Source organism: Cyprinus carpio, chromosome B7 (genome assembly GCF_018340385.1).
Source record: "Cyprinus carpio isolate SPL01 chromosome B7, ASM1834038v1, whole genome shotgun sequence".
NCBI lineage: Eukaryota > Metazoa > Chordata > Actinopteri > Cypriniformes > Cyprinidae > Cyprinus > Cyprinus carpio.
This window is the reverse complement of record NC_056603.1, coordinates 31,666,408-31,689,448: the sequence shown is the minus strand read 5'-3', so window position 1 is coordinate 31,689,448 and position 23,041 is coordinate 31,666,408. Positions and strand designations below refer to the sequence as shown.

At 36.0% G+C, this 23,041-nt stretch overlaps 1 protein-coding gene across 3 annotated transcripts in view; it reads left to right on the top strand.

The window, feature by feature from the left end:
- Positions 1-23,041, top strand: part of adam19a (ADAM metallopeptidase domain 19a) — a 77,648-nt gene that overhangs the window by 24,245 nt on the left and 30,362 nt on the right. For all 3 annotated transcript variants that reach the window (XM_042728338.1, XM_042728337.1, XM_042728336.1), the window contains 3 exons: positions 294-370; positions 17,211-17,286; positions 21,206-21,282. In XM_042728338.1, the coding sequence (XP_042584272.1) occupies positions 294-370; positions 17,211-17,286; positions 21,206-21,282 (230 nt within the window). The remainder of the gene's footprint in view (positions 1-293; positions 371-17,210; positions 17,287-21,205; positions 21,283-23,041) is intronic.

The following is a 23,041-nucleotide window of genomic DNA, read 5'->3' as shown; positions in this document are numbered from 1 at the left end:
GACTCAGTGACATGGTTTAATTTTTATCAAATTGTTTAATCTATAAAAATACTTTTCTGTTGATCATCATCTTGTTGCACTATTAGATATATATTAAGTCCTGGCTTGCATTTTATCTTACAGAGGTAAAATTGGTTGTGTTGTCATTTCTTAATGCTTTTAAAGTAATAATATCCTCTTACTGGCAACTCAACTAATTGTCTTATGCCACCAGTTCTTTTGATAGAAATGACATGGAGAGCTCTGGTTTTTAAATTGAACAGAGTTATATTTCAATTTTCTTTTTTCATCAGGACCTGTTCCCAGAGAGAGGGGAGATTCTAGTCTCAGCCCAGGACTTGAAATTGGTTCTACAAGTTGAAAGAAATCTGTAAGTAACCTCTTTAAATGAATCTCATACACATAATTGAAGAAAAATGTGTCTGATTACAAGGCACTGACTGGCATTTGCAAAACACCTTCACACAATTATTCTTATTTTGTTTCTTTCACACTTCTTACTGACTAACTGGAAGCCTTTTTTAAACATTAAAAATAGAGCATAAGCGCATGCTATGCAAGAGAAACATTCAAAATCTTATACTGCTGACAGATTTTTATTGCAAACTGTTTTTCAAATTGCTGTGCAGTTAGTTGTTGAATACATGTCCACTGAAATTTAATAGCAAAAAAAAAAAAAAAAGGCATCCAGATCCAGCTAACAAGGTGGAGATTTGGGAGTGGTGCTGAATTTATCTGCCCCTGGTAAAACTGTCCAGGAAGTGTGCTGGAGTTTAGACAGTTGAATAATGACTTGAGCTGCAGATCTTCTGAGAAAAGGGAACAGGTATCTCCATCACCTTCTGATTGTTCTGCCAAATGCTGAGATGAACCAGTGCAATGGAGTCACAATCTGAGTCTGACTGTACTGGAAGCCTTTTGGGGATCGATTGCCTTTTCCTCCTCAGAAATTGCAGGACCACATTAATGTTACTTGGCAGAGTAAATGTTTATTTTAACCACATATGAACTTTCATTCCCTTGCAGTCTTGGACAGTCTGGTTTTCCAAATGTAGGTCAGAAGAAAGGACACACACGCTGACACGCATAAACACCGAGCAGCCTGGCTTCCTGAGTATTGTTGAGGCTCGAAGGAACCCTCAAAGCAGTCCGGCAGTCTTTTTTGGAGTTTTTACAAGACAAAGTACTCTCAAAGCAAGTCGAAGTGAAGGAAATGAGGAGAGTCAGGGCATAGAGGACTGGCATAGAATCTAGATCACAGCCACATTGTAATGGGCCCAGGAAATGGGAGGACAGCTTGAGGACTTTTTAATGAATACACTCAATCAATAGACTTGAGCTATTTTTGAAATAGATAAAAGAAGGCGCATTACTTGAGTGTATATGCCATTTGTCTAATTGCTTCTTTACATTGCGGTAAAGTGCTTTCAACACACAATAGGAAGCAGAGCATACAGAAACTGAAGGGCAGAAGGTGTCTGGTTTGTAAAAAGGGCCATTTTAAAAGAAGAACACCTGTTTTTCTGTGCACCATAGGACAGAATAATTATAGATTTTATATATTATAAAGCACTCATTTTGTATCTGGAAACCGAATGTCATAGCAAGCAGAGATCTGTGTCCCCCTGAATGATTTGTATTGCTGTTTATATTTCAGTAACCAAGACGACCTCTCACTGGCCCTTTTATGAAATACAAAGCCGAGCTCACTGACCCATCAAGTTGTGAATTCTTGCAAAGGTTGCCATTATAATCAATGTATAATGTAAATAGTGCAGTGAATCTCCTGTTTACATTGTGTGTACACCTTGACGTGTTCAAGTCACATTTGCATTGCTAATAGTGTAGCAATGAATGAAGCGCAGCTAACTTAAGTTACTTTTATACACCAAGCAGCTTTATGTTGGTAAACCCAGCAACACAGCAAATGGAAGTGTGAAAAAAAAACAAAAAAAAAAACAATGCATCTATGGATGCGACTGTTTTAACATCACTTTGGACTGGTTGTTATTACTAATATAAGAGAACTGATAATACTGTAGACTTATTTAAATACATTTATAAAAGCATTAGAAAAGAAAGAACGAAACTGTGCTACAAAATACAAAATGATTGCATGGAAGTAAATTTGAATGAAATGCTATAACACTTGTTCATCATAGACGCAATTATGTGTTGTGCAGCTCTAACACACTATCCACTGCAATAACAAGTAAACAGATCGACAGAATTGGCATAGGCAATGTTGGTGGTATAACCCTGAACTAATTTTAAAACATCAGTAAAGGTCAACTTTAGACTGCAATTCTGACCTCTGACAGCTGGGGTTAAAGGTCACCAGTCTTATGGCTGTGTAGTGTTGCATTACGTGTGATCCATAATGTGACCATAAAAACCTCCAGGCATACTTTTCCCTTATATGGAAGCTTTTTAGAAATCATTTTCTAGTAGGGATATTTTGAATGGTTCTTGAATAGCTCTATTGTATATTGCATACAGCTCCTCTATCCCACATTTTTTTGTCTCTATGAGAATAGCAAAGTTAAAGTCGCTCATTCTGCAAATGACAATAAGAAATAGGTACAATTTTGTGTGTGCATACCCACACAAACACACAATTCCTGACAAGTGCAAAGTTTTGGCATTTTATTCGTAGCCCAGCTATTTGTGATGTAAATGAGCATGTTTGTGTGTGTTTGCATCTGAGCTGGTATTTAATTGAAAGGCTGGGAGACAGTTTAAAGAGAGTGAATGAGCAGATACAGGCGGATGACAGGCATGCTTTAGGCAGTGTTTATAACCTGGAGTAATGAGTTTTAATCTCTACTGGGGAGGATCTTACCACATATTTTAATTAAATTTTAAACTGAATTATGCAGAAGTTTGTCCTTTAACATTTGGTATTTTAAGGTACTACAGTGATTATGTCAGTCATCTCGTTTTAAGCAATGACATTGCAGAGTGGTCTGTGGTTTCTTTTAAGGTCAAGTGTTTTGTGAAAAGGTTGCATTTATGTCATCTAACGAGCATTTTAGAGAGAGACTGAAGGAGATCATGGTGTATCAGGGGTGAAAGAGATTATTAGAGTTTGTATTGCCTAATATGAGAGAGAGAAACTGGAAGGACAGAGTGTGAGCGGGAATGTGTTTGAGAAGTATAAACTGATGGTGTGAAGGAGAAAGGATAAAGAAGCATAGAGGACGAGGGGGGTTTAGGGCATGGAGAGCCGTGATAAGGAGACAGAGGATAGAGAGCTGAAAAGAACATGAAAAGAGTCCAAACAGGTGGTCGTGGTTCAGATCCGGTGGTAGTTGAACTCCCAAGAGCCGAAGTGATTGACCTACATATTTTGTTATGAATGTTTTAATGTATTCATCCCAGAGGATATGATATTAAAAAAAAAATTATAAAAAAAAAAAAAATTTGGAAATGCAGCACATGTTCGGGATTAAGCCAACAGCTGTCTGTATAATTCAACACAGTCATAACTCATGAACTTTTAAAAGCTTGCCAGAGGTGTCATGGTATCACTAATAATTAGGGAGGTCAATCAAATGAAATTTTTAATCAAATTAATCACATGTAAGCCTCTAAATAATCGCCAAGCATTTTCTCATTAAAACTGCAGGTCTCAAAAATGCGGTTTGAAACAGCCCTTGTTTCTTGCCATCACAAAAGTGTAACCAATCCTGTTGACTCGTGTAACCATTGACTTTGGTGGGGCTTTTCATATCATTAGCTGTTTGATAATGTAGGCAAGCCAAAGGCTAATGATATCAGTTATTGTTACACGCCTGACTTTGTAGAGAGCGATACATAAAATACATTACCATTCTGATACATTGACTTGTAGATGATCCTGCATAATTTGCCCTTCCTCTTCTTTGGAATCAGTTTCTGGTTCAAACATATATAGCTGAATTAATCCACCATTCCCATTTGCCATTGTGTAGCATTAAGACTTCTTAACTGAGTGAAAGTGGAGGTAGTCTGAGTTGTGGGATTGAGTAAAGGCAGGGAGAAATTTGCATATTCATAGTTCTGTGTACACCAAGGAAGGGGTTTGAGATATATTCATTCCATTTTAAGGAAGAAATTATTTTCATGGGAAATGTTTCAAAGTGTCATTTTGATTATCAAAGATGAGTTATAAGAGATGAAATTAGTGACTTTAGGGGGACTTCAAGTCAATAAATTGTTTGTTTTATTTTCATATCATTGAACATAAACCCATTACTCGCCTACAGTCCACAGCAATATATTCAATTTGTCAATCTGTCAAAGGCAGATTATGGTCCATTAAGAGAGGACACTTTCTTGCGTTCAGTCTGTGCTGTTTTCTTTTTTTTTATGTTTGTCTTTCAACATTTCACTGTTTTCACAGCCTCACACCATAAGTGTTACAGTTTTCTTTGCAGTGTAAACGTGTTAATCACAAAGAAAAGCTTCCTGCAATTTAGTATGGAATGAGTGTTTATTTTTTTATTTGTTTCGTTTTTAGCAATTTGTGCTGAATTAATCGCAGAAGTTTAATAATTGGGGTTTACAACAAACTCTAAAAATGCTTCTTTTCTTCTGGTTAAATAAAGGTAATTTCATTTTATTCCTGCTTCATACACTCAGAATTTGAATGGACAATAAGTAAAAACATTAAAACAGTGATAGCTACTGTACATACTTACTTTATGTATTTTATTATTTTGTAGAGATGTATTTTAATTGTTTATATCAACAGGTAGGTGATAGCAGCAAAGTACAAATGTAATGTAAATACTCTGCTATCAATCTGCCAGGTTTCTTGAATTGGCTGTACTATTATAATTAATGATTTAAATTGATTTTTTTTTTAAGTACAGCCCCCAAGGGTTATTTATAACTTTCAGCAAGTCTATTGAGGTACAGGTTTCTAATATTTAAAAACATAAGTCTAACTTTTCAACAGATAAGCTATTCTTTGAAAGAAGGATGTCACAGCTTCTGCTTGCATAGGTGCTTAGAGTTCTTAGAAAAACAACTCCTCGCAAGAGCCTAACGTTCTTTCGCAATTGTACACAGAGCTAAATTGTGCATGATGTTATTATGCATTTATGAATGCCATCTGCAGCCATGAGAACGGTCACATGCTACTAAACACAACTCTGATTCACCCTGATGCATTTCTCGGACTCTCTGCCCTGCGGTCCCATCTGCAGAAGGCTTGTTTTGTTCTCTTCCTGACAAGCAGCCAGTGTTTGTGTAATCTGCTCTCTCATGCATCCTCAAGATTAAGTAAGCCTTCCCTCTTCAGTCTGCTCTGAAAATATCATTGAGAGTGATGATTCCATATTTGTGTTTAGTTCAGAGATGAGCACTCGTAATGCTCACTGATTACAGTGGAAATATTGCTGTTATTGCCGTATTTAATGTGATTGTGACATGTAGCAGGAACAAGCTGGAAGGAGATAGCAGTTTGACTCAGATGTTAAAATGGAATGAGATGGAGCGATGTCAGCTCTAAACAGCTGCGTTGCATTACAGGTTTTTTTCCTGCCAATATTTAGTCCCATGTTATAGTGTAAGAATGTAGTGTTTCCAAACTAATGGAGGTCTTACTGTTGAACTTTCCAGTCAATTTAGTGCTTTTACATTGTAATGTTTTTGAAGCATATTTAGATGCTAAATACTCATGTGAACTACACATTTTATTTGATTCTAGCACAAATATGATTATTGTGGGCAATACTGTAAACAGTTTACTGTCTTGTAGTGTTATTTAAGTATTATTTATATAGGCCTACTATTATAGTATCTACTAATATTTTGATGACCTTTTATCTTTATAATTTCAGATTTTATTTAAATTTTTAGTTTTTGTAGTTTCTATAAATATTTGTATTTTGCTTTATTTTTATTTCAGTTTTAGTTTTAGCAATTTAATTAACTTAAACTTTAATTCATTTAGATGCAAATATGGCCATTTTAATGTACATTTAAGATTTTTGTCTTTAAGTTATTCATATATAATTCATGTTTGATTTAATTTAAATTTTATTTAAATTACAAAAACTTTAGTTAACAAAAAAAAAATAAAAAATAAAAAGCACTGCTCTTGCTCTCATGGCAGAAAAGGTCTTATTGTGGTAAATCTTTTCCATACACAATAAAAGTGAATGAGAGCTGAAGATGCCATGCTTCAAAATAGCAATAAAGCATGTTATATATAAGTCTCTGAAGCCATTCAATAGCTTTATATGAAAAAAGACCAGAATTTAGGCTGTGGTGATTAACTGATGACTCAGTTTTCATTTTTAGAGTCAACTTTCTCTTTACCTATATGTACAATGGGGCTATGTACTGGATAAGAGTTTCCATATGTTTATATGAGTGTGTTGCTGACATAATGCCATCAGTGCAACTGAAGTTTCACTTCCTGAAACTTGGTTCATCTTTGGCAGATCTTTTTGTGAGAAGTGTAAGCAGTGCAGTGTTGAAGTACAGTCCTTATTGGGCTGTGTTTGTGTTAGCAAGAAGCCAACAGGCATAGTTGAGCGTCTGTCGTTTATTGTTAGCACTGAAATATTTATAGCCCCCCAAACTTCCCCCCAAATATCTTGCCACGTCTCGAGTCATTTAACCCCAGACAAATGTATACAATTAAGGATATGTTCTTTCTTTCTCTTCCCTCACTCTGTTTTTCTTCTTTCTCTGTCACTTACACGTTCTCAGATGATCTTTGTCTCCTCCTCTTTGTGCCCATCCCCCTGTTGCCTTTGTTTTCCCTCTTTCGTTCTCTCTCTCTCTCTTTCTCCCTCTCAGTCTAGTACAGTACTGCTGGTTTGAATGAGGTGATTGGTAACAGATGGTGCTGCTTTAAGGAATTTTGTGCCCTCGGTAGGTCACTGGGCCACAGTCTCTCTCTCTGGCTCCCGTCCACACACACACACAGCTGATTTTATGTACACTGTCCCTAAAAACCTTCAAACGAGAGTAATGTTTTAACATGAGGATCAAATGTAAGGACCATCACAGGCTAGGTATCAATTTGCATACTTATACATTTTCAAGCTGGGCTACAATAGTACTTTGGAAGACATACTAAGTCAACAGACTGTAAAAGACTGCAATTGTTACCTTAAAGTTATTTCGGTAACACTTTACAATAAGGTCCTATTAGTTTAGTTAATGCATTAATTAACATTAACTAACAATGAAAATACGTTTGTTTCAGTATTTAGTAATTGTTGATAATTTTAGCTAATAAAAAATACTGTCAGTTCATGTTAGCTCAGGCCCATTAAATAATATGTACAGATACAAATTTTGGTCACACTTTATTTTAAGGTCCAATTCTCATCATTAAAGGGATACTCCACCTCAAAATGTAAATTTTGTCATTAATCACTTACCCCCATGTCGTTCCAAACCCGTAAAAGCTCCGTTCGTCTTCGGAACACAATTTAAGATATTTTGAATGAAAAACAGGAGGCCTGTGACTGTCCCATAGACTGGCAAGTAAATAACACTGTCAAGGTCCATAAAAGGTATGAAAGTCGTCGTCAGAATACTCCATCTGCCATCAGACGTGCAATCTGGGTTATATGAAGCGAAGGGAACACTTGTAAGTGAAGAAAACAAAAATAAAGACTTTATTCAACAATTCCTTTGTCAACAGTCTCCTCTGTGTCTCTCCATATCACCGTATGCTCTTCTGTATCATTCGCGCCACAAGGATACGCTGTTTTCTTTCAAATCAAAGCTAAATACACGTAGAAACAGCGCATCCTTGTGGCACGAATGATACAGAAGAGCATATGCAGCATACGGTGATATAACCCAGATTTCACGTCTGATGGCAGATGGAGTATTCTGACGACGACTTTCATACCTTTTATGGACCTTTCATACCTTTTATGGACCTTGACAGTGTTATTTACTTGCCAGTCTATGGGACAGTCACAGGCCTCCTGTTTTTCATTCAAAATATCTTAAATTGTGTTCCTAAGATGAACGGAGCTTTTACAGGTTTGGAACGACGTGGGGGTAAGTGATTAATGACAAAATTTTAATTTAATTTTAAGTATCCCTTTAACAAACCATTAACTAAGACTTTTGCCTCAAAAACTATAGTCTAAAATACATTATGTAACTTTTGCCTCAAATTACAGCCTTGAAAAGTTAACGCTAGTTGTTGAAAGTCAGAGTAAGTCTGCCTATTGACAGATTTCACAAAATATTGTGTAATAAATGATTTGATATTTTAGCTTCAGACTGTGATTGCATCTAGTTGGAACTAGATGAAATATTTTGAGGTGATTTTAGAACACATTATTTGTCATGTGTCTGCAGTTAATCAATGTAGTGAACTAATGTTAACAAATAGAACTTTATTGTAAAGTGTTTCTGTTTTTTCTAATATGTCATTGTGTACTTCAGAGGAAATCCACTAGTAATAAAGTTTAATCTTCACGGACCATTTTAGAGGAGCAAAACACATTTTTAAAATACAAAAATGTAATATTTTTATTCAAATAAAACTAATTTATTCAAGTCAGGTGGAGGTAAATGAAGCGGCCTAGCAGGCAGCTCTATTCATTATAATTAGACTGATCTAGTTTTGTCGAGTCGAAACACGCTGCTTACTTCCAGTATAGACATTGTGCCAGAGGTGGCTCTCTGTTGTCATGACAATCAGCAAGTCTCTTGTTTTCTGTCTGCAGTATATGTTTATTTTTAATTATACTAATTCATGAGGAAGGATTTGGACCGCAGTCTGCTAATTTTATGACCCCTGTTCTAGACTGTTCACTACCTGATTGCATTTACATTGTTTGTAAAGTCTCATTTCTCTCAGATGGACAATAAAACACAAAGCAGTCATCTCCCCTGTATTGTGACCTCTGCTGTTCTTACTGCCGCGCTTTCAGTCCAGCGTTTTCAAAACTGTAAACACCTTCAGTTTTTCAGACAGGAAGAAAATAAAAGATGTTGCAGACTGCAGAATATACGAAGCTAAAATCCGGTATGCTGCACCATCTTGACCTTGAGCGCAATTATGGCATGCTTTGATAGTCTGCCGCTATCAGATGGTAGTTGTGAATCTCTTTGACAATTTATAGTCTTCTGGATCTTGAGAACCAGAAGGAAATGTGATTTTTGTGATGCAGCAGAACAGCTGTTATGAGAGATGCTGATGGTTAATCTTCTGCGCTCTGAAAGAAAAGAAAATGCTATTCATGAGCAGCTCTTTGAGTGTTTAAAATATTAAACAGAAGCTTGTCACATGTTTCGGATCTTAAAATCTTACTGTAAAAACATAGTCAGTCTATACTTGTTTGTAAAATAAGCTCATTGATAGCTGCTTTGTCAGTTTCACAATCTGAGTAACCTTGAAAACTGAACTTTACTGAAACTAAACTGATTTTTTTTTTTATCTGTCACTATTAAGTGGTTACCAGAGTGTTGCTCTGTGGTTCCAATCGTATTCTAACTGTTTTGTTTTTTAATTGTTGATTTGTGGCTTTAGGGTGTTCTGCGATGTTAGGCGGTGTCAGGTGGTTTGTGGGGTGTTCTAGTCTTTTTATCTTCTGATTTCTAGCTTTGACTCAAACCCCACCTTCAGTAAATGTATGGCTTTTTTTCTCCCTGTGAAAGTTGTCATTTTGATAATAACAGTAGTAAAGACACCTATTCAACAAAACACAATGTCTGCAGGACAAATTGTATGGGATGAGTCAACAATTGGGGGTTTGTTGCATACTAAACAATCTACATTTAAGTGAATAATACTGATGCTATTTGAAGATTTTACACCTTACTGACTATGAGAGTCCCACTTTAAAGTCGGTTACACATCCTGGGTTGTGGTAAATCTTTAGTGGCAGATAAGGTTTCATTTTCTGCTAACCGAGTTTCACACCTACACACATTCATCAAACAAACATCCTGCACACACCTGTTACTACCCACTGTAACCAAGCAATTTCTTTCTTTCTTTCTTTCTTTCTTTCTTTCTTTCTTGACCTGGTCATGGTTCTTCATCTTTCTGTTTGCTTTTAACCGTCTGTCTATCTCATTTTTATTTTTTCAAGCTTGTTCAAGTAAGCCTTTCAGCTAAGAACTATGAGTAATTTCTTTCTACTGCTGATTGCTGAATTGCACCTGTTTTTCCTCAGAGAAAAACACACACACGTACACACACTGAGACAAGTCCAATTCTTTTTGTTCCTCCAACCCAGCTGTGCATAAAACAAGCACATTAATCTAAGACGAAGTCCGCTGGACAGTTAACCCAGACTCTGGTGGTTGAAAATAGAAGTGTAATGAGACACTCACACTCACTTATCTCCGCCTGTGCTCAGTGCCTCCTCCAGCGCAAACCCTCACTGTTGTTTCTTTATAAGCTGTACTGTCTGATGTGCAGAAGAAGAATTGGATCAGCACTGCTTCCTTTGACTTTTTTCTCTTTAATTTGTCTCCTATTATCTGGGATTGAGCAATCAACATAAACATTATTAGCATTAAAAGCAGGTAAAGGACAACAGAACACATGCACTAGAACACTGACACTCATCATGCTTTGAAGTCTGCGACAAAAAAAGCCCTAGATTGTAGTGAAAATCAACAATGCTCTTTTATATACAGTGGCCTTACATTTACACTTGACTCAATATTGCCAATCTATCTGTCTATTTTTTACCCTGCTAATGAAAATTTTCACAGCAGAATCAACCATTCTGCACCCCCATGCAACAAACAGTAGCAGCTATTGTTTCTGAATAATTTAGTGTGTTTGAATGAATAATTGGAGTAAATGATTCACTCATTTAGGCAGCCACTTTTTCATTCCTGAATGAATCAGTGTTTTGAAAAAATGCATTGACTGATTGATTCAATGATTCATACATTTTGAGGGCTGCAGCCTCCAGAGATCGCATTGTCTGGTGCACACTTCATCAAGCCTTTCTTATTTCAGAAAAGTAACTATTACATTCCAAAGAAATGACAGTGCTTACACACAAGGAATTTTAGTAAATTTTATAATAGTTCCTTTCGAAAATGTGACGGCCTCAATGGCATATGCAGCTGATGAATGCCACCTCCGGAGGGCGCAGCCTTTGAAATGAGACACGGCCATATAGACCAGGGGTGTTTGATTAAAGTTACAAGGGGTCCAGTCTCTGTACTTTCAAAAAACTTCATTGTATAAAGGCACCACATCATTAATTTGTCACTAACATTTAGTTGAATGGTCTGAGTCAACACTGAGTGTTGGTGGTGTGTGCAGCTCTGTTGTTTTGATGTACCACTAACTTAAACTGTAGAAATGGTAAAATGGTGTTACTGTTGTCTTTGTGCATAGTCTGCTAATTGCTGACCCCTGAAATAGACAGTATGTGATTTTGAAACAAATCAGTTGAGTGAATGATTCAATGACTCAAACATAAAGAACCACATAATACTCTTACTATTTTTACCATATCTTTCTTTGGCTGGAATAGTAAGAGTAGTACTTAAAAATAAAGGTTCTTTATTGGCATCAATGATTCCACAAAGAACCCTTACCATCCATGGAAACTTTTCATTCCACAAAAGGTTCATTAAAGTGAAAAAAAGATCTTTAGATTAATAAAAATGTTCTTCACACTAAGAAAAAATGGTTCTTTTTAGAACTGTTCACTGAAAGATTCTTTGGGGAACAAAAACTGGTTATTCTGTGACATCTCTGTGAAACCCCACTTTTGGAACCATTATTTTTAAGAGTGTATGCTAATTAATCCCTGTTTGAATCAGTGTTTTTAAACTGATTATAGGTGAGTGAGTGATTTAGTGATTCCCTCATGCAGACACTCACTTGTTTTGTACTGGAATGATTCACTGTTTCCTGAACACTTCAGCTAAGTGAATGATTCAGTGACTTGCTCGTAAATTTTAGTTCCAGAATAAATCAATGTTTTTGAACAAACTGGCTGAGAGATTGATTCAGTGATTTAATCATATGGACAGCCACTTGTTTCATGCTGCTGGACTTTATATTAGGACTTTTGGAATGCCACTCAAATAACACTATTGGTGAAGCCAGAATTTGATACAGTGTTTACACTCTTACGGAAGTCACCCAACTTCAAGCTTATGTTGTTTCTGCATGTTAAGCCGGGATAGAAGAAAGTATTTGAATATTTAAAAAAAATGACACACTTTATCTTTAAAAGGAATTGCATAATCTTAGCGACGCTTTATTCCTAAACAGTATCACATTTTCTCATGCCAGCTATTCATTCAGTCAGATAACTGTTGGAGGGTGTTACATCAGTGGGAGCAAAAGGATGGATGTGCTACATTAGTTTGTAATGTAGAAGCTGGGACTCAGATTGCATGTGCAGAATATCAATATGCAGAAGCACATTTTTACACTTTCATTAATTTTGAGCATGTCAGTTATAGCGGATGTATGCATTGTGTACTGTGAGGAAGGTTAAAACTGGCTCTTTTTTCTGTCTTTAGTGTAAATGTAGAATTTATGGCTGTTTTCTGCAATGCTGGAGACTCCAGAATATCTAGCCTGCGCACCTCTCATAGCTCCTGCCGTGAGGCCGTCTGTCTCAAATCATGCTCCCGTCCTCTCTCCTATCGTTTGCCTACTGGGCTCCACCTTAGAAATGAAACGCTTTTCAGCTTTCACTTGATTGAACTGCACAGACCACTGTGCTGCTGCCCGAGTTTACCTGCTCAAAACTACTAACGGGTGATTTAGCTTCAATTCTGAGAAAAAAAACGAATAAGTGTTTATAGTTCAGTTGTTCTGTGACCACAGGGACCTTGTGAAATTAATTAAAAGAAAGCTAAAATTTTTTTACATCATTGTGCCCAATTGTAAAGGTGGTTCTTCAGCATGAATTAATTCAATTTCCTTTCCCCCTTTTTAAACATTCTATTCCTTGGTTAAACAGGTAGAATAAATTTGCCTCCAAATGTGTTATGCCCATTTGCTGAGGCCATTTTACTGCTTAATAAGTCACCCATATAATTTTGCCGATGTCTGTATTAATACGTACAAATCAAACAGCAAAAGAAAGCTGGTTCTTTATTATATTTTTTATTTAATATTTAAATAAAGTGTGAGGAATCAATTTTTCCTTTATCTTCTGAGCTAAAAGAGCTCTTACTATGAAATCTACTGTAACTTTAAGAACTCAAATCATTATCCCAGCCCACAAAGACTGTTTATTGAAACAAAGCTGCAAAACAGCTTTTTCCAAATTTGTTCAGCAACTTGTTTAAATCTAAGGGTCGGAGAGAAGGTCATGAAAAACTAAATAATGACTTTTTACTGCAAAATACTTCACTATCATTTTAAGTGGACCTTCGGGGGTGAGGGAAATTAAATGGTCAGAAAAGATGACCCTTTAACAATTTCCTCTCACTGTAGGAATAAATTAACTGAATCCCACTGGTTATGTCACTTTCTCAGCTATTACAAAGATGTTTGCCACAGTTTGGCCGTTCCAGTGTCTGCTTGATTTGTTTTTGCTCATTTAGGCAGAGTGCACATTTTCTTGAGGTTTCTGAGAGCAGTGGATCCATATTGCCCATAGTGCTCCTTGGTAATGTCAGGAATGTACAAAACGGAAGTTGTCTGAATTTCTTAAGGAATTAGAGCTACTTTAAGTCCTACAGCCACACTAATTAGATGTGTTTGTAACAGAAATATGGATTCTAAGTGCAGTATTTCAGTTGCCTCATAGTTATCACAAATAAATACATTGATTGTGAATAGACATGGGTCAGATGACTTGAATACCATTGCAATCAGATTAGTCTGGAGTCATTGTTTGTACAAAATGATGATTGCTTTTTTAGATGGACCAACATCACTGACATTTAAGCATGTCATGACTGTGTAATCTTGCAAGCATTTTAGCCCCTTGCAACTTTCAAAGAAAATTCAAAGCAACACAAATTTCATTGTTTATCTCTACTTTTCAAAAAAATAAATAAGGCTGATACATTATTATGCACATCAGTCCTCACACTCTGATGGGATCCGTGAGGTGGGATAAACAGAGCTGCTGAAGCTTATTGTCTAATGACACTCCAATGGTTGAACTTTAACCTTATATATAGCATGCAATATAGTAATGCACATTGTTGTATCTATGCTATTCTTGTCTAAAAGTAATTCCTTTGAAATTGCCAACTCTTGAAATATTATTTGAGCTATCAAAAACTATTGATTGCATTGCTCTTCACGAAAGTTTTGGGTTCAGTGAAAGACAGCATCTGTGGCTTAAAGTAAATTATCACAGAAAAAGCTAAATTTACAAAATTTATTCAAATACACCCTGGGTTAAAATCCACGAAACATTATGTTGTTATGTTAAAAAAGACTTGGCTACTGATTAAAATTATATCTCATTTTTTAATTTTGTTGCCATGATGACTTGACATACTGTGACTAATTGTAAAGTTTACATACTGCAAACTTCACTGACAGGATTTATGTTGGAAATACATAACAAAAAGTTCATCCAGTACTTCCAGTTCAGAAATCATGATTTAAACAAGTTTACATTTAATTACCTCCAGTGCTTAAGTTGTTCTGAACATGAAACATTCCTTTAACTCCTTGCTTTTAGCTAAACATTATGGACTCATGATAAACTGATTGGCAAACACAGATATTGGTGTTTATAGCCCAAAATGCTTAGAGTAACAAAGCTTACCTGTCTAAGAAGAGCCACATAATTTTATTCTGTGGATTTTAAACATCAAAGTAAATAAATCTGTCCATGAAAGTGATTTGGACACAATTGCACAAAAAAACACTGATGTATTGATGTGCAAGGCCTAAGTGAGCTATAAATGTCACAAGGTTTTAGCCTGCAGGTTCTTTTAGCAGTTAAGATCAGCATTTGGCCAGTTAAAACAGGTGTTAGATCAACACTTACATTGTTGTTCCCAGCATAAACTAAAACAATGACTCATGCCTTGTTGATCACATTAACTTTGTGTGTTTTTTCCCCCACAACCCACAAATGTTTGCCACTGTGTCAGTGTGGCTGAGCACGGAAGAGGTAATGAGTGTGTAGCCCCGAGTAGTGATTTGCTGGAGTGGTTAGTGTTTATGTGTGTATGTGAGCATTGCTAATAGGCAGGTTTGTTTTGTTTATTGACTGTAATACAGAAAGAGAGTGCATTTCTCACTATGCTGTGAAAAGTGTTTACCTTTTAAATGGTGGTAATTCTAAGTAGAGGGTGATGGACTAAAGGAGAAGTTCAGTACAGTGAGGGTTTGTGGCATTTATGAAGCACTTTTCAATCCTTGTAGAGTTATTATGGCTGGAGTTTGGGGAATTGGGGTCTTATAAAGTGTGAAAATCATAGAGGTAATTTATGAATGCGCAGATAATGGTGCTCTCTCAGTAATAATACACAAATCAAACTGCCAGCTGTGTTCTCTCATTGAAATGTTATGGACACATGCACGAACACACACAACAGTCTCCTCCATCTCAGCAGCGGACTCTCCACACCAACTTTAGATTGAAAATGTGCCATCATTTCATTCTTGTCGGATGCGAAAGGTCATCACTCTGATTCGCTGCATGTTCCGAGATTTTTTTTTATTTCCTAGCCTATTCCTCGCTCCTCAGAAGCTCTTTCCAAAATGGTTGTCCTTATGACTCACCTCTTCTGTTTTGCCGGAATTGCCATGTTAGAACTTCACCCAGTTTAAAAGCACAAAACCCAAAAAGCAATATCATTCTCAAAAGGATATTGAATTCAGATCTGCTGAGAATAAAAGAATGTTTTTTACACAGATGTTCCTCAAGGTTAGCTTCTATAGGTTGCCTGTCACATAAGTGGTCTGAAAAGTATCACTTACTTCAATTATAACAATAATTCACAAGGGGAAAAGAGGAGGGCATTAAGCATCGTAATTGTAGTCTCTGAAGTGAGTTGTGTGTCAGTGTTGAAGTGTATTTTTCATTTCAGTATTCAGACACTTTCTCAGTTTATGCAGAGAAAAAATACTGTAAGCTGTTAATGCCATTAACTCATTCAAGTGTAAATTTGTAAATTCAAGTGTACAGTTTGACTCGTCTACTTGTGTTTCAGTGAGGTGTGTTTGAAACAGTATAGCCAACTACACTCACAAGTTCCATCAGTATCAACATAGATAACTGAGTTGGTGTTTCCAGTATTCATAGTTGTATGTATGTATATATTTTATGAGATCAGGTTGGTCTGACCAAATGTGGACAGTGAGTGTGTTATAGAAAGTGTGCTTTAAAAAGTCATTATTTTTGCAATTCTGTTTCAGTGACTCTAGTGGCTCTGAAATTACACACTTCACCTTTAAGTATCATATCTCATCGCTTGGTTGAGGAAATGCTGCATGTGCTGTGGACTGCAGTCATGCTCTATAATCAGAGAGCCAGTGGCACAAAAAATGTAACAACTTGACTTTATGGTTATAAATGTTGTAGTGCCCCTGCATGTGTGTTTGTGTTGTGTGTGTGCATGCCCTGATGGATAGACTAGATTGCAGAGTCGGTCCTCACATCCTGCACACCCCTCGCTCTAATCATAGCCTCCCTCTCTGACAAGACCACCAGCCCTTTGCAAAGCCACACAATAACACTCCAGCTAAAGCCTGGCCTCTTATCAGCCTGGTATTTCCCGATAGAGGACAGTGTGATGAAGAAAGATTCACTTTTTGAAGGAATGATGGGATATAGAAGGATTGATGGCTAGTTGAGATCATATGTTTTTATTTTTTCTCATTGAGCCAGTGCTTTGAAGCGTGTGAGGCTTTTACTGGAAAATGACATCTGCCGTCTGAATGTGAACATCATTCTCAGAGGGTCTGTGATTAAAATGATGTCCATGTGAACACACATATGTGAATGCCATATGATTTATCAGTACCATACTGGTTACTGTAGATTAGAAATGTATTTTGCACTTTTACATTTACATTACCTTTTTGCCTTTTAATGCTCACTTACAGCAAACACAACTTATTTGAAACACTGTTAAAATATAATATCCTCTGTATTATAATTGTGTGGTTGGTTGTTGTGTGGTTATCTTTTCTCTGTATCTTAATGTGCAAAGCATTGCTTGAAAAGATAAAGTATTGCTGTTGAAATGGCATAAACCTCCGCCAAATGTGTATGTGTGTAGCGCTATCACAATGACAGCTTGTTTTTTCATTTTGTCTCTCTTAGGGAGCTCCTGGGTTACGACTTCACTGAAACTCACTATGAGAATGGCCTCCCTGTCACCCAAACCAGCAATCACACAGTAAGCAGGACTGAGACCTCTGTCTGTGTGTGTTTGTGTCTTTGTTCCTCTCTGTCTCTGCTTTTCTCAGTTCTTGTATTAGTTTCAGTGTGTTTTATTTACTTGACATGTAAAGCTTGATTTATATTTTAAAAAGCAGAATGTTAAAAACCTAAATGTTCTATTAGCATGTTAATTAAATTTGTTTAGTGTGATTAATTCTATAAAAAAAATTGCCTCAGGCAAACAAATGCAAAATAGATCGCTGTGGACTGTGAACCAGTAATGCACACAATGATATCAATATACAAAATAATATTATATCATAATGTCCATTCAATGTTTTCATCTGCTGCAATAATTTATTGTCTTAAAATGATCATTTTCTCAAGTATTGGTGTGTGATTATTTGCAATTACTTGGATTATATCATGTAATGAGCCATGTACCATGTCATGAGCCATGAAAAAAAAAAGATTGATATCCATAATTTATAAATAATTTGTTCTTACAAAACAAATATCAGTCATATTTTATCCCAAAATAAATATTTTACATACTATACAAATCAATAATGTCATGACAGTTGAATGATTTATCAGTACCATATTGGTTACTGTGGACTAGAAATGTTTTGGTATCAGTCTATATGTGTGTGTGTGTGTGTGTGTGTGTGTGTGTGTGTGTGTGTGTGTGTGTGTGTGTGTGTGTAAAATTCTAATATACTGATTTGATGTTCAACAAAAGATTCTCAAGTTCTCGAAATTCTCGAAATTTCAGTTTCTGCTTCATGTTTTTGTTGAAACCATGTTTCAGGATTCTTTGTTGAAACCATTATTCAGGATTCTTTGATGAATAGAAAGAACAGCATTGATTTAAGAAAGAAAACTTTTGTAACAACTTACAAAGTACTGTAATTTAATTCATCCTTGCTTGAATAGAAGAGTTCATTTTTTCAGTAAAAATCTTACTGAACTTTGAATGGTAGTGTATCATATACCTAATATTGAATATTACATTTTGCATTTTTACATTTAGATTACCTTTTTGTTTATTAATGCTCACTTACAGTAAACACAACTTATTTGAAATGCTGTTAAATATAATATTTAGCCAATTTAAAATGAATATCCATTTTTCATCCTATGTATTATAATTGTGTGGTTCGTTGTTGTGTGGTTATCACAAATCTCAGTCATATTTTATCCCAAAATAAATATTTTACATCCATGCTATATAAATCAATGATGTCATAACAGTTGAACACATTGTCTCTCAAAAATTTCATTAGTGTAATGCATTTTACTTTTGTAATGTAAAAATGAATAGTCCTGGTACTCAGATTTTTTATTATATTCTACTTATGGTAATATTTATTTAATTGCATAAAATGCTGAAACATAACTGCAATTTGTAGTTCAGTTTTTAGTTCATTCAGCTGTCAATGTTGTGCTATCTTTGACTTTTGCACATGTGAGAACATGAGCAGGCCTATAAACGTACTTGAACACTCAAATCACAAATAAACAGCCTCATACAATGTAGCCAGTAAACAGTCTAATGCTGCCAGCCCAGTAGGGATATTTTTTGTTATGAATAATTCTTTCCTTATTTTCAATTCCTGCAAAACATTCAGTTAACGGGCAAAGAAGACTCCGGAGGTTCCATTACGATATATTTTAGCTGCAGAAGGCAGATTTTATACAGATAATTTCTTGCTAACTCTTGCAGAAAGTTGTGAAAACTTGTCACTTATGTGCTTCCGTTCAATGTGGTTGAGGTGTGAAGTGCCGGGTTCAATCAGGGACGAGAGCGACTCGATATCAAAAAGCGTGACTCGGAATATAAGACACAATTGCTCGATTTTTCACGCTGTCTGTTCGTTGCAAAACAGTCTTGTTTTGCTCCACGCATCCCCAAAATCCGACTTATTGATCAGCCAGGAAAGGATACAAAACCACAAGCGAATTTCTTCAGCCGTAAACTGACTGTTATGAAGGATCCCGAATCCACTTGCAGTCCCCGCACAAGCTCTGAGCTTTGTAATTGCGTTTCCATCACTTGACAAGGGTTGATGGGAGAGAAGTCACACCCCTGATTATTTTTGAGCCCTTTTAACAGCTTCCAGCTGTCCCCTTGAGTGAGCAGCACAGGATGGGTGTACAGCTCACCACTGGGTACTAACACACAAAGAGCTTTTGAAGGGAATGTGCAGTTCGCTTTAGTTACCGCAGAGATCACAGCACCCCTCTCGCACCCTGTTGTGATAGACGGGGTAATTCAATCTAGGGAAAATCGCAGAGGATTTCTCCTTCTTTCTGTCTTTTTCTTTCGACTACCAGCATCCAAAAAGGAAAATATGACTGATCCCTAATCCAGCTGGTTAACCGCACATTATAATCAGGTTGGAATTTTTCCCCTTTAGTAACCACACACACACACACACACTCAAAGAGGTTTAATTAGCGTTGTATTTATAACTTCATAAAAAAAGTCATTAAGCAAACCTTAGTCCTATCAAATCAAAGAAAATCAAATATTCATGAGTCCTACAGCGGGAAGATTAAACTGTCAGTGTGCAGGCTTCACATTATAGCAAATCAGTTTTATGTCTTAGTTCCAGTTATTGGAAATGAAAATATTCCCTATGATGGCCTGAAATGATGGCGTGGAATGGATCTGTGAATAAATGGTGCGCAGTTTTGATCTACTGACAACAAGAGGAAGCACTGACAGGAAGAAGAGGAAGTACTGCTGCTGATTTCAATCAAAACACACACACATTTAAATATCAAATATATATATACTGTATAAAAAATAACACATCAGACTGCATTGTGGAAAAATAATGGAGAGTCTATGATGACAATAATAATTTTAGATAAAACTAAATTAAACCCAAACCTTAAAAAAAAACTAAAATGAAAACAAAAAAACAACAACAGAAACAGCTAAATCAATAAAAAATTAAACTGCAGTTAACACTTTAGTATAGGGACCCATTCTCACTATTAAATAGTTGATTATTAGCATGCCTACTATTAACCTATTGGCTGTTTATTAGTAATTATAAAGCGCATATTCCGTATGACAATATTCTACATCCCTAATCCTACTCATATCCTAACAACTACCTTTCTAATTATTAATAAGCAGCATATTAGATGAGTTTATTGAGGCAAAAGTTAATAGTTAAACAAGATTTGTTGATAGTGAAAATTAGATCTTATAATAAAAGTGTGATCAAACTACATCCTCTTTTCATGGGGAACAAACTTTGCAACATTAAAACAGTACATTATATACAGTATGAATGTGTGTAATATGAATGAAAACTGTGTGAAACCATTTACAAGTCCTCTCTTGTGGCCTCACTGGACATCAGATGCACACTTTTTTTTCGCCTCCTTTATTTCTCACCTACTATATTTTAGGGAAGTAGATATATTTGGAAGCAGGGATTGTCAAGTGTTGTCTTCAGAGACTGTTGATTTTGTGTCTGTGGTGCCTCTTTTGCTTCCTGTCTGTTCAAATAAATGAACTAATTTCATGGTCTGACCGTTCATATAAGCCTTTTTTAATAGCTGAAAGAATATCACTTGTACATAGTTTGGATCTGTTTCAGTAGAGTTAAATGGAGCGATTCTTTTCCACATGTTAGCGGTAAACTCCTGAGGGAAGTTTTTTGGTGCAGCAATCAAAAAGAGGAAGACTAATTAAGTCCAATAAACCTGAAAGCCAAAAAATGTAACAAATGTAATTGTGATTTACAGATGTAGTCTTTTTACTACTAATTAGATAGATGTTCCATTAACTCGCTTTTGCCCATTTTATGAACAACATTAACTCCGCAGCCTGTCTCTTGAGCAAACTGCTCCCTCTTATCTCGTTTTCTCTGCATTGCCTCCAGTAATCTCTTTTTCTCTCCTTCCTTTTCCAGGATCATTGCTTCTATCACGGGAGGGTCAGAGGTCACGCCGACTCGTGGGTCGCTCTGAGCACATGTTTCGGAATGAGGTATGTCATGTCTTGCATAATTGGATTCTCTTCAGACACAATACGCTCAATACATTCGGTCACAAGTCTAAAATGCCTCATGGCTTAGTGTGATAAGCATGTAAAAACCTACATCCTGTGAGCATTATGACTCTTTTTTTTCAGTTAGTTGTGTGAATAAGACTTTGTGAGCAGTGTTTAAGGGTTTGCATGGAAGCATGTAAGTACAAAATGCAGCACAATTCAGTGTGCTTAATTTGTGAAGAGCGGAAATGTTTTGGCCAGGTTATTGAATATAAGCACTGATGACTAATGCTGTGTCTCTACCAGAATGTTAATAGTTTGTTGTGCTCAGTCCTCATTCAGCACTGAATGCTTCCTCTCTACATATAAACAATATCCACAAACAGCCTTGAAACTGCATCTGCCCCGGTCTGTTCCTGCTGAATCTAAATCTGATGCCTAGAGATACAAGCCAAACATCTGTGTCTTTGAAACATACACAAATGACTGGTTTAAAAGTTTCACAAACCAAAGGTTTTGTCATGATAATAAATAAAGGATTGTTTTCATTTTACTATACATTTATTGTACTGGTGGGCTTTGACAAAGAGAACATGAAGGTCACGGATAGCATAAGTTTAATTTAATATACTTTATTGATGAAAGGTCATTTCTACATCATGTAATGATTAGTTTCGTTTTTGAATTTTATGTACTTAATATACACTTCATATTCATATATATAATATAAGATTTTTTTCCCTAAAGAAATGAATGCTTTTACTCAGCAAGTACATAGTGAAGACATTTATAATGTTATTTTAAAAAGTGTTATAAAATGTTCTAAAAGATTTCTCTTTTAAATAATAGTGTTCTTTTGAACTTTCTCTTCATCAAAGAATCAGGAAACAAACAATTTACACAAAAATATGAAGCAGCACATATGTTTTCAATATTTATAGTAATAATGGAGACTGGAGGCTGCAGAAAACTGAGTTTTGCCATCACAGGAATAAATATAAAACAATGGATAGTGATATTATTACTGTTTTACAATATTTTTGATGAAATAAATGCAGTGCTTACGGACCCCAAACCCCTGAAAGGGGAAGTCGTGGCCTAGTGGTTAGAGAGTTTGACTCCTAATCCTAAGGTTGTGGGTTCGAGTCTCGGGCGGGCAATACCACGACTGAGGTGCCCTTGAGTAAGGCACTGAACCCCCAACTGCTCCCCGGGCGCTGCAGCATAAATGGCTGTCCACTGCTCCGGGTGTGTGTTCACAGTGTGTGTGTGTGTTCACTGCTGTGTGTGTGCACTTTGGATGGGTTAAATGTAGAGCGCGAATTCTGAGTATGGGTCACCATACTTGGCTGTATGTCACTTCACTTTCATACTTTCACTTTCATATATCAGTTTTTGATTATAAATGAAGTACAGATATTTTTAGTGACTTGATAAAGAAAGTTATTATGACGTAATGTCAGGAAAGAAGCTTTAAAGAGAGAGAGAGAGAGAGAGAAAAAAAAACATTTAAATAATTTGAAATACCAAAGATGTGTTGGCTACATAATTGGTTAAATGTGGCTAGATGATAAATGCAACTGCCGTTTACTTTGGAAAATTGCGTGAAATCAGAGAACCGCAGTCAGGATAGTTTTGGGATGAATCAGCATTCCCGAAAGTGTGTTTGCTTTCATTCCTGATCATTCAGTGCATAGACTTTGAGAGCAGTCACTCTTTTGACATCCAGAGTTTGTTGTATGAAAATAACAGAGTT